The sequence below is a fragment of the Eulemur rufifrons genome, chromosome 8 (assembly GCF_041146395.1).
Source record: "Eulemur rufifrons isolate Redbay chromosome 8, OSU_ERuf_1, whole genome shotgun sequence".
Lineage (NCBI taxonomy): Eukaryota > Metazoa > Chordata > Mammalia > Primates > Lemuridae > Eulemur > Eulemur rufifrons.
The window spans coordinates 10,052,835-10,065,534 of NC_090990.1; the positions used below are offsets into that span (position 1 = coordinate 10,052,835).

Below are 12,700 nucleotides of genomic sequence, written 5' to 3' on the forward strand. Positions count from 1 at the left end.
ATCTAAGTAAGGTAAGACCTAAATAAGTAAGGAACCTGTCCCAGGAAAACCCAAGTCTCCTTAGTCCTAAGACTGAGCTCTCACCTTGAAAAGCCAAATGAAGAATGTTTTGGGAAAACCCTGCCAACAAATCTAGCTGAATTCTTTATATACAGTGGACTCTATTTCTCTATCATACCAGCCCCTGCAATCTTATAACTGTGCCTCTTCGAATTGTCCCATCTCATGATTGCAAAAACAATTGTGATTTTATTTTTTTCCCTCAGGAAAAGTCAGGTCAAAAAGAAGAAAACAATCTAGTTTCTTTTTGCCAGATTTCTGGTATAGTGGGACTGTGCAGGAATGTACCTACCGTGGAATCTTCCCACACCCCCGAGCTGTTAAGAGTTACTAGCAGAGGCATGTCCCATACACTCCCCAAATATCTGAGCTGGCAATAACAAAAGATACTGCCTTAGCCCTGGGACAATAACTTCTGTCAGTCAACCACAGTTCTCATGACTCTGTGTTTCTGCTCTCACTTCAACCTCATACCAAACAGCGTATCATACCTGTACAAGTACTTGAGAAAACCATGCAAATGAATTCACACAGTAGTATAGCAATTTTGGCAGAGCACCAATACTAATGATAAAGTATACTTTGTTAAAAAAAATTTCAAAGACTTAGACAAGCATATTACTCGTTTCATTTATACAGCTATTTTGACAAAGGACCTGGGGCCTCAGTAACTTACCCTGGAGACCAACACCAAAAAGGATCAGGTAGAGTTTCCATGCCAAGGGAATTATCTGGTAAGAAGGCAAAGATCAGCATTTCATCTCTTACCTGAAGCCAAAGGTCGGATCCACTCTTTGCTATTTAGGTCAAGTCTCCAGAGGTCATTGAAGGCAGCATTGCAGCTGCTCTGAGTACAGCCTCCAAACACATACATAGACTGATTAGCATCATAATAGCATGCACCTAGAAAGAAAACAATAAATGAATAACTGCTGTTTAATTTTGAGGGCCCTTCCAACATATTAACCACAGCCCATATTTTTCAGAGCTGAATTATTGCAAACATTCAGCAACTTTGTTACTAAGTACCAAATTTCTATAACCAGCCTCTTGTCTTCAGGTTGGTCAATATCACATTATCCTTTAAAACAAGGCCAGAGAAAAGCTATGAAAATTTTATTTCTGAGCACACTAAGCAAACTGACAATGATGTCATTAAGTAAGATAGTACAATTCCAGCAAGAACATCCAAAAGTTCATATTAAGGGTGCTCAATGAGTGAAATTTGAGCACAGCTACATAATTAATCTAAATCTGCATCATTATCCTTTAAGGCCAGGTAAAGACAGTGTTAACAGATGCACTCTGTCCTCCTATTTTCTCCTCCAGTCCTCCTCTTATTGTTTTTGTTTCAAATGAAATCTGAAGCACAAATCAATAAACAAATCTTTGTATGAAACACAATGACCAAAAACAGTTTTAATCAATGGCACGAAGTAACCACACATAAAGACCAATGTGACTGAAGCAATACAGTTTTTATGAATTCCAAAGGGCAGCCAGGGAAATTCAGAAGTAGTATGGTCTTGGACTGGTCCCAAAGCAACAGAGGGAAAAGGCATGGAAGTCAGTAAGTCCATAGGTATATCCAAAAGCTACCAAGGAAGGCTGATTGATACTGACTAGAAAACCAGAGAAATAAAATTAATACGAAGGTCTCTGAGAAGAGCCTTTTTGATTAGATGATTATATACACATCGCCAGGCACCATGCCTAAGAAAAAGAGATAATGACTGTGGAAGGGGTTGATCCCCCAAAATCAGAAAGACCAAAGACAGTCTAGGCAAGAGGCACGAGTTCTGTGACCTTGTAGTCTCTATCCTTCGGAAAAGATAACCACACTCCTTACAGTCTTGCATTTACCATATTGGATTTAAGGAAGAGGCCCAAGCAGAGCTTTCTTTGCTATCCATTTCGTGCATGCCAGAGGGGAAAAAAGATCTCTCAATGTTCATATGGAACTAACAGTTTAGCATCATGTAAAAGGAAGGGGAGGTCAGGCATGGTGGCTCATGCCTGTAGGATTACAGGCTTTGGGAGGCTGAGATGGGAGGGACTGCTTGATGCCAGGAGTTTGAGACCAGCCTGAGCAAGAGTGAAACCCTGTCTCTACAAAAAATAGAAAAATTAGCCAGGCATGGTGGCGTATGCCTGTAGTCCCAGCTACTCGGGAGGCTGAGGCAAGAGGATCACTTGAGCAGTTGGAGGTTGGAGGTTACAGTGACATATGATGATCCCACTGCACTCTTTCTTTTCTTTTTCTTTCTTTCTTTGAATGCAAGAGGCATGGAGCCACTGCACTTTAAAAAAAAAAAAAAATGGAAGGGGAAAGGGAAAAGAAATTCAGAGACTCAATGCACTAGTGCATGTTCATCCAGCTTATTTGTAGGTCTCGTTCAGTTTAGCACACCACTATTTTTAAGATCTCTTCTGAACTCTGGCACTACTTAGTCAAGCTCAGAAAAGGGGAAATGTTACTACTATTGACTCAACCAATGCCACTGCTATAATCACCTAAGTAATATATCCTTGCCCTGGAAATAACGCTCCTGTTTTTCTTAACTCAGCCCACCTGTTAGTCCCTTGGGACTCTACAATAGGCAGTCTAAGTCAGAAAACTGGGTGAGTTAAGAGGTAACAAAAGCCGTGTGTTTAGCCACTTAAACCCAGTAATCTCAGTCAGTAGAAGGAGTAAATCTAAATTATCTGACCTCTGATAATGTGCAATAATGGAGCTGCAGGCTTTTCAAATTACCAAAGAAATTAGGGAAAACAGATGTGAAGAAATGAAATGCCATCTAATCATCAATAGGCTCACACTTGCAAAATATTTTCTATATTCCCAGAGCTCAAAAACACTACAATAGTATACGGAAGTATGAGGATTTAAATGGTTTTACACTTTCCACTGACTCTCTTTGCCTTTAAAAATAATTTCTAATCTATACCTCAATCAGTTTTTTAATCCACATCCCAACAAGAAAGTCTATTAAGAAGTCCAATGAAAGTTCATTGCTCATGTTTCAGATTTGCTAAGAACTGAAAATAACAAAGGATCAAATTAGAGAACATTAGATGAACAAAAGGACAATTACTGGAGCCACATTTTAATCTCCACTAAAGGGGCTCAACTCCAGATATCTTGGTTCTCTTTAGACCTATCCTGATCTAGCAATCCCGACAAACGGGGGATTTTGAACTGTGCCAACTGGTGATAGGAATGAAAGAACCGTCTTCTCACTTGACATTCCAGACCTCCAGAACAGAAATTAGCAATGTCCTATGGCTTCTGAAACCTCAATGAGTATTCATTATAACAATGTTTAATAAAACAAATCCATGATTTCATAACTAAAGGAGTCAAGGGCTCGTTTATGTTTTCCTGTTCCTCATAAACTCTTGGCAGCTGCCTCCTTGGTGTAGCAAGAGCATAGTGCCTCTATTTTTTCAAAGAGGTAGCAAACATTTTTCTTCTCTATTTGGATTGAAAAGCCAGCCAGCCAGCAGCTGGGCCCCATGAGATCCTTACCACATGTATTTTAATCCTATACTAAAATAGGGCAATTGGCATTTTCCTGCTTCTCTTTGAGCAAACAAAGGTTTCTGGAAGAGGAAGGCACAGCCCAAAGTATGCAAAGCTAGTGTAACTAAAATGGCAAGTTTTCACATACTACTGTACTTTCAATGACTGCAGTCAATTATCAAGTTAGGAGAGGAAGGGAGTCAATGTAGGCAGCTATGTTTAGAACTAACATATAATGGAATGAGAAAATAACTATCAATAATACAATCAACTATTTTAAGCATCCTATTCAGCTCTGTGTATTGCCTGTTTTTGTTTAAGACACCTATATATTGATCTTAGTGGGAGTGGGGAGGCAGACCCAACAAGTTCAAATAAGCTTTTTAGGAAAAATTAAGAATTTGAACAATTTCCAGTGCTCAAGTAGTCATTTCCCTTTTCCCAAGTTCTCTACCCAAATAGAACATTTTACTCTCATAACATCTAGACCATTGGAATGTGCTAAAAGTTACAGCTCATAGTACAGTATGAATACTGGGCTAAGAAATAATATTGAGAATGTTTATTTTATTTTTTTTATTTTTTTTTTTTAAGGTGAAAAGATAATATATTTAGAATTGGCAAATTGGCCAGTTGGACTTGGTTTAGATGATCCCAATTTTGTTGGCAACGTCCAAAGCATCGTAATCGGGAGCCAGTCGAACATATGCCTTCTTCTCTCCATCAGGCCTGATCAGGGTGTTGACCTTGGCCACATCAATGTCATAGAGCTTCTTCACAGCCTGTTTGATCTGGTGCTTATTGGCTTTGACATCCACAATGAACACAAGTGTGTTGTTGTCTTCTATCTTCTTCATGGCAGACTCAGTGGTCAAGGGGAACTTGATGATGGCATAGTGATCAAGCTTGTTTCTCCTGGGGGCGCTCTTCCGAGGATATTTGGGCTGCCTCCGGAGCCTCAGTGTCTTTGGCCGCCGGAAGGTGGGTGATGTACGGATCTTCTTTTTTTTGTGGCTGTGGATGCCTTTTAGCACTGCCTTCTTGGCCTTCAAAGCCTTTGCTTTGGCTTCGGCTTTGGGAGGGGCAGGAGCTTCCTTCTTCGCTTTCGGCGCCATCTTATGAAAAGGCGAGAATGTTTATTTTAATTGCTAAACCTCTTCAGATTTTCTGAAATGGGTTTAAATGCTCCATGAACAACTATTACAAGATACATATCTCAAGTTAATGTCTAATAATCCCTGTTCAAATACAAGTAAAATATTCACAATTTAATTACACACATAGCAAGCAAACAGTTCTTCACAGTTCTGAATACTTCTCTACTATACTGTAATTATCTCAATTGCAAGATCTTCCAGTAGTTTCATATTTTCCATGGTGCATGGAGCATTCAATAAATGTTCCCTGAATGAATAGAACACTCCCACTTTAGCACTTTCAGATGTTAAATTCTCTTTTGTTTTCTCACTTGTCTCCAGGGAAAGATCCTAAGGCATTTATCCCATGCTTAAAGAGACTATGCTGTCATGTGCCTCACATCTACAAGCCAGAACATATTTGATAAGGTCTGTAATTACATAACTATGGAATAAGCAGGAGTGATTATCCAATCTGGGCCTGCTGGCTCCTGCAGGAGCACAATCAGCTTGTGTATGGAACTGCCTGACCATATTTGAAGCCTAAACACTAAAAAGTTTTTCAAAGCATGATGTTGGGGACTCAACAGACCCCTACAACAATCTGAAAAGGATATCCTACAGTAATCAAGCCTTGCATGATTAGCCATGCACACATCAAAAAGCTAGGAGGCCGGGCGCGGTGGCTCACGCCTGTAATCCTAGCACTCTGGGAGGCCGAGGCGGATGGATCGCTGGAGCTCAGGAGTTCGAGACCAGCCTGAGCAAGAGCGAGACCCCCGTCTCTACTAAAAATAGAAAGAAATTATCTGGCCAACTAAAAATATATAGAGAAAAAATTAGCCGGGCATGGTGGCGCATGCCTGTAGTCCCAGCTACTCGGGAGGCTGAGGCAGTAGGATTGCTTGAGCCCAGGAGTTTGAGGTTGCTGTGAGCTAGGCTGACGCCACGGCACTCTAGCCCAGGCAACAGAGCGAGACTCTGTCTCAAAAAAAAAAAAAAAAAAAAAAAAAAGCAGCTAGGAGAATTGGCCTTTTTACTATACCTGCCTTTTTTTGTCCCAGACTTTTATATAGAAAAGATGTTGTACTGTGCATATCTTTGTTGCACTGAAGTCCAAAAAACTTATTAGATATCAAAATTTATTGACATCAAATTTATTAGATATCAACTATGAATGAGGTGCTGTGAATGGTACCTCTAAGACATGGAGACAACAATCTTGTGAAGGAGACATCATCATCACCCCTTTATAGCTTAAAACACATTTTACAAGTGTTTCCTCAATTACATTTCTCAGCAAACCTGTGGCATAAATAGAATTTGTCATACACATTTTACAGAAGAAGAAATTGTGGGTCAGAGGAGCTAAGAAACTTGTTTCCCAAGTCCAAACTTCTTTCTTTTTTGCATGCAGTCTCTCACAGAGATAATATTGGCAAAAGACAAACAGTAATAAATAATGCAGGAAGGTATGAACAGTGTATTCGGGGAGTACAACCAGAGAAAGAAAAGAGCTTAATCTCCATGGTGGGGAATTTGATAGCAATTTGTAAAGAATGTGGCTTTTGGCTTTGATATGAGTTTTAGAGGATAGGACACTTTCGGTCAATTAAGAAGGGCAAACAAGTCTTGGAATGAAAAAGGAACAAGAGAGAAAGAAAAGTTGTGGGGGAAAATGAAATCAGGGCTTCCAAGCAAAATCCCGAAGCAGGGAAGTTTCAGGCACAACCAAGAGGCTCACTCATGTGGCTGAAGCCTGGCCGTATGAGGATGCGGCAGTGAGTCAGGCTGAAAAGGTAAGCTGGGTCCTTAAATGCCAAGCAGAGTGGAAACTTACTTCCACATGCAGCAGAAAGGATCAAGCTTTTTGATGGAAGAATGAAAGGCTGATTGTGTGTTTCAGACGTGCAGTGTTTCCTGATGGGGGATCTTGTCATTTTGGGCAGGACAATTTGTTGTGTGTAGGATTGTCCCATTCACCACAGGACATTTACTATCCCTGGCCATTGCCTACTAAATGCTTGTAGTGCTTTCCAGTCAAGACAAGAAACAATGATCTTACCCATTTCCAAAAGCCCTAGGAGGTGGCACTGTTCCCAGTTTTAGAGAAGATTGCCAACAGTGTCTAGTCCAGGTTTGGATGAAAACAGAACAAAAAGGCAAGAAGACCATTTAGGAGTACACTGGGATGAGTTAGAAAAGGTGCAGTGATTAGAGCATAAGTTAGGGTAAGGGAAAAAGAAACAGATATGAGGGAGATTGTAGAGAGAACAGAATTAATGGGATTTGGCTCTTGTTGAACAAAAGAGAAACAGATGAATCCAAGATTTTAACCTCATGTAATTAAGAGAATGATGATCGCATTAACTAAATTAGGAAGAAGAGAAAATGTGGGGGAAAGTACTGAGTTCCACTTTTACCTGATTGAGTATGAAACATGTGAGCTGGGCATGGTGGCTCACGCTTGTAATCTTAGCACTTTGGGAGGCTGAGGTGAGAGGAATGCTTGAGACTAGGAGTTTGAGACTGGCCTGGGCAGCATAGCAAGACCCTATCTCTAAAAGATGAAAAAAATAAGCCGGGTATGGTTAGGAGGCTGAGGCGGGAGAGGTGGGGGTCACTTGAGCCCAGGAGTTGAAGGCTACTGTGAGCTATGATTGCACCATTGCACTTCAGCCTGGCTGACAGAGCAAGACCCTGTCTCAAAAACAAGCATGTGTATCATTATCCTATTATATAAGAATTAGAAGGCCAGGCGCAGTGGCTCATGCCTGTAATCCTAGCACTCTGGGAGGCCAAAGCAGGAGGATCGCCTGAGCTCAGGAGTTCGAGACCAGCCTAAGCAAGAGTGAGACCTGTCTTTGGAAAAAAAGAAAAAAAGAAAGAATTAAAAATGTGGATCTCAAGCTCAACATGAGATAGGGATAAGAAAGAAAACTGAGATCACAGGAGAAATACATAATAGAAAGAGGAAGGAGCTAAAGAAAGAAATTGAAGGAATTCCTGTTTTCAACCTATTTTGAAAACTGTCCTTTTCCCTGTAATGGGTCTCTTCAGTTTGTCAGTTAAACCAGATAGTATGTACAGACAGATGGAAGGAAACAATGAGAGACTGACCAAAAGAGACAATGAGAGAGACAATCAGAGAGACAATGACACATAGAAATGTACAAGTATCCAAATCCACTTACTTCTGAACTTCTGTGGGCTTACTGATTGTACTATCCATTTTATTCCCCCTTCAAACAATTGTCTCTATTTTGTGGTAATACTAATTTCAAAAGCTAGTTAACTGAAAAATATTTTTCCCCTTTCTCATAAGAAAGCTGAGCTAATGCTGTGATAATTACTCACTCTTGAGTATCTCCTAATCTGGTTTCTATTTTGCCTAGATTCATTCAATTTTCTTCACTTAAGGTTCTAAAACTACTTGTTTCAAAAAAAAGTTTCAGTCTGCAGAAATCTTATCTACCTCTTACTCCAATTATCTGTAAGAAAGTGAAATTACCCCTCCCTCCCTCAATAATAAATACTGGGCCTAATATCAACCCTCCTATAATTTCATTAAATATTCTCAGTAAGAATTCATTTACAGTCCATTTCAGTGATTCTCAAAGTGTGGTCTATGGACTCCTCAGAACACTTGAGACCCTCTCAAAACTATTTTTACATAATAACAACAACACTTGCCTGCTTCATAGTTTTGGCATTGGCACTAATAATACAAAAGCAATGGTGAGTAAAACGGATGGAGTCTTAGTATAAATCAAGGCAGAGTCCCTGAACTATTCTAGTAATCCTGTGTTATTCAATGTCACACACATACACACACAGTTTAAAACAAACAAACAAAGCCAGTTCTGACTTCAGCGAGTCCCTGAAGGGGCCTCATGGACACCCTCCTCCCCAGAGGTCCAGGAATCACACTTTGAGGCCCACTGCTCTGGGCAGTTTATAACAGCATAAGTAAAAATAACTCCTTAAGAGAACTGAAAACACAGCAATAGGTTGGCCTGTTCCTTTGACTTACTCAGGTCCAACTCAAAGACAATGATGAGTTATAATTCTTTACTGAACTCTCCTCTAGATACAAGAGTATATCTGGGGTAGCTGGCCTCTAAGATTATTTTATTTATAATTTTACTACTTAAATTTGTATTTTATAATCAATACCTTTCACCTTCAAAATTTTTGTGAGACTCCAGTCAAATTTTGTGTTTGCTGAACATATACTATGTTAAAATAGATAGTCATTATAAGACTTAGTACTAAAGTCTGGCTACTGCCTAAGCAGGATCTCAGAAATACCGTCATGGATGATGCCTTTCCCTTGTCTTCCCCCTACAATGTCAGATGTTTAAAATTCTAAGCATAACACCCTGAACTCTTTGGAGTAGAGAAAATGAAAAAGCAGAATATAAAATTATTATTAACAAAGTACAATATATTTAGGCTCACACTTTTCCCTAATTCTGGTTATAAAACATAAAGTTGCATTTTACAGTCTTTTCATTAAAAAGCCAGATAAAATACATGTCTCAAAGAAGTTTTTGGAAATATGACCACAAGCAGGGTGGGATCTGCTTTCACGGCGAATACTTACTGTGTGAGAACCGCTGAGTGATTGGAGTTCCGGGGTAAGGGTAAGTGCGGCTCTCCCACTGAATGTTTCCTTCCTGGACAGCCTTCATGAAACCATGATAACACTGGTGGGCTACTCCTGAAGACAAAAAGAGCAAATGCCTCAACCTGGACACTTAACTTGTAAATCAAATTATTAAAACTGTGTCTATTAACAGTTTTGTCACTTTTATAAGATACAGGTTTCTTTGAGGAACTCTAAATTTCTTTGATTTTCATTCAAATAAACAGAATCGCAAAATTTCAAAACTGGAAGATGCAATCCTTTCATTTTATCAAAGTTCAGGGAGGTTAAGTGACTTGCTCAAAATTACAAAATCAGCTCATACTATAACTCTAGTCCCCTTTATATCATGAGGTGATACATCATAACTGGTATTATGATTTCAAAGCAAGGAGGCTGGAGGGTAATTCACCTTGTGAAAGAGTATGATAAAACAGTATTTGAGGCCGGGCGCGGTGGCTCACGCCTATAATCCTAGCACTCTGGGAGGCCGAGGTGGGCGGATTGTTTGAGCTCAGGAGTTCGAGACCAGCCTGAGCAAGAGCGAGACCCCATCTCTACTAAAAATAGAAAGATATTATATGGACAGCTAAAAATATATATTAGAAAAAATTAGCCGGGCATGGTGGTGCATGCCTGTAGTCCCAGCTACTCGGGAGGCTGAGACAGGAGGATCGCTTGAGCTCAGGAGTTTGAGGTTGCTGTGAGCTAGGCTGATGCCACGGCACTCACTCTAGCCTGGGCAACAGAGTGAGACTCTGTCTCAAAAAAAAAAAAACAAAACAGTATTTGAAATATAACAGGTGTTCAATAAATATCTATGGTTAGACCACCGCAATAAACCATTCTCCATCTTAAATATAGATAATTAATCAGCTTATAATGGATTATGAAATGATGAATACATGACTTCAGTAAAGTTTTTAAAAAGTGAGAGCTTTTACTATAATGGTGGACATATGTCATGACACATTTGTCCAAAGCCATAGAATGCAGGACACCAAGAGTGAACCCTAATGTAAACTAAGGACTTTGGGTGATAAGGATGTGTCAATGTAGGTTCATCATTTGTAACAAATGTATCCCTTTGGTGGGCAACGTGGTAGGCAGGAGGCTATTGTGTGTAGGGACAGAGAGTATATGGGAAATCTCTGATCCTTATGCTTAACTTTGCTATGAACCTAAAACTTTTCTTAAAAATAAAGTCTACTTGGCAAGTGTGGTGGCTCACACCTGTAATCTTAGCACTCTGGAAGGCCAAGGTGGGAGGATTGCTTGAGCTCAAGACCAGCCTGAGCAAGAGTGAGACCCCATCCCTACTAAAATAGAAAAAAACAGCTGAGCGTGGTGGCACATGGCTGTAGGCCCAGCTACTTGGGAGGCTGGGGCAGGAGAATCATGGAGCCCAGGAGTTTGAGGTTGCTGTGAGCTAGGCTGACGCCATGGCACTCTAGCCTGGGCAACAGAGAGAGATTCGTCTCAAAAAACAAACAAACAAACAAACAAACAAAAAATAAAAAAACAAAGAAATTTAAAAAATAAATAAAGTCTACTTTAAAAAGTGAGAGCTTCATGTTTCTGGAACGATCTATTTTCTAACACATTCATTACAATGACTAATTTCAGTAGAGCAAAATTTGGAATGAAGAGTACAACCAATTATGTCACATTTTGAAAGAATATGTATCATTCCTGAATTTATGCCACCTTAGTGGATCCTTAAGCAGGATGACAGTACTTACACATGTTTTCCTGTGATGATCACTATTCTCCTACTATGACAAATTTCACTTGGTTGAACTCACAGTTGGTAAGACAGAAATATTTTTAAAAAGCATGGTCATTTTTAGTGAGCAACCACACTGCCGGCTATATGCTGATGAAATGAGTACTACAGATTTGCAAATGTTGAAATGACACAAGGCAGTAATGAATAAGAGACAGATATATAATGACTGCGAGAAAAAACTATCTGGGTCAGGGAACTAATAAACAGTTACAGCAAGATGGCAGGATACAAGATTAATACACAAAAGTCAATCACTTTTCTATATACCAACAATGAACAAGTAGATCTCAAATTTAAAACATAATACCATTTACATCAGCACCAAAAAATGAAGTACTTAGGTATAAATGTAACAAAATACATACAAAATTTATATGAGAAAACTATAAAACCCAGAGGAAAGAAATCAAAGTACTAAATAAATGAAGAGAAATTCCATGTTCATGGATGGGAAGAATCAGTATTGTTAGGATGTCAGTTCTTCCCAACTTGATCTATAGATTCAATGTAATTCTAGTTAAAATCACAAAATATTTTGTGAATATCAACAAACTGCTTCTAAAGTTTATGTAGAGAAGCAAAAAACCCAATATAGTCAACAAAACACTGAAGTCTCAGGAAGAAAAAACTCAGAGACTGACTTCAAGACTTGCTGTAAAGTAATCAAGACAGTATGGTACTGTCAATAATGCCACATTGACAGTGTGGTATTATGTTCAGTGAACATAAATAGAAAGCCCAGAAATAGACCCATACAAATACAGTCCACTGATCTTTGACAAAGAAGCAAAGGCAATACAATGGAGAAAAGACAGCCTTTTTCAACAAATGGTGTGAAACAATTTAACATCTACATGAAAAAAAAAGAATCTAGACATTCTTCACAAAAATTAACTCAAAATCGATCTACGGATCACAGACCTAAACGCAAAATGCAAAACTATAAACCTCCTTGAAGATAACACAGGAAAAAATCTAGATGACCTGGAGTTTGGGGATGACTTTTTAAACACAACACCAAAGGCATGATCCATGAAAGAATGAATTGATAAGCCAGACTTCATTAAAATTAAAAACTTTTTGTGAAAAATACTGTCAAAAGAATGAAAAGATAAGCCACAGATTGGGAGGAAATATTTGCAAAAGACATATCCAATAAAGGATTGTTATCCAAAATATACAAAGAACTCTTAAAACTCAATAATAAGAAAACAAACAACCTGATATAAAAAATGGGTCAAAGATCTTAAACAGACACTTCACCAAAGAAGATATATGGATGACAAGTAGAAACATGAAAACACGCTCTATGTCATTTGTAATTCAGGGAAATACAAATTAAAATGAGGGGCTGGGCGTGGTGGCTCACGCCTATAATCCTAGCACTCTGGGAGGATCGCTCGAGGTCAGGAGTTCGAGACCACCCTGAGCAAGAGTGAGAGCCCATCTCTACTAAAAATACAAAGAAATTAGCTGGACAACTAAAAATATATATAGAAAAAATGAGCCGGACATGGTGGTGCATGGCTGTTGTCCCAGCTACT

The 12,700-nt window shown here is 39.1% G+C and overlaps 1 protein-coding gene and 1 pseudogene across 2 annotated transcripts in view; both read right to left on the reverse strand.

Moving 5' to 3' along the window:
- Positions 1-12,700, reverse strand: part of FBXO42 (F-box protein 42) — an 88,587-nt gene that overhangs the window by 39,489 nt on the left and 36,398 nt on the right. For both annotated transcript variants that reach the window (XM_069479395.1, XM_069479396.1), the window contains exons 3-4: positions 9,326-9,442; positions 829-963 (exon numbers count right to left, since the gene is read on the reverse strand). In XM_069479395.1, the coding sequence (XP_069335496.1) occupies positions 829-963; positions 9,326-9,442 (252 nt within the window). The remainder of the gene's footprint in view (positions 1-828; positions 964-9,325; positions 9,443-12,700) is intronic.
- Positions 4,174-4,703, reverse strand: LOC138389179 (large ribosomal subunit protein uL23 pseudogene; annotated as a pseudogene).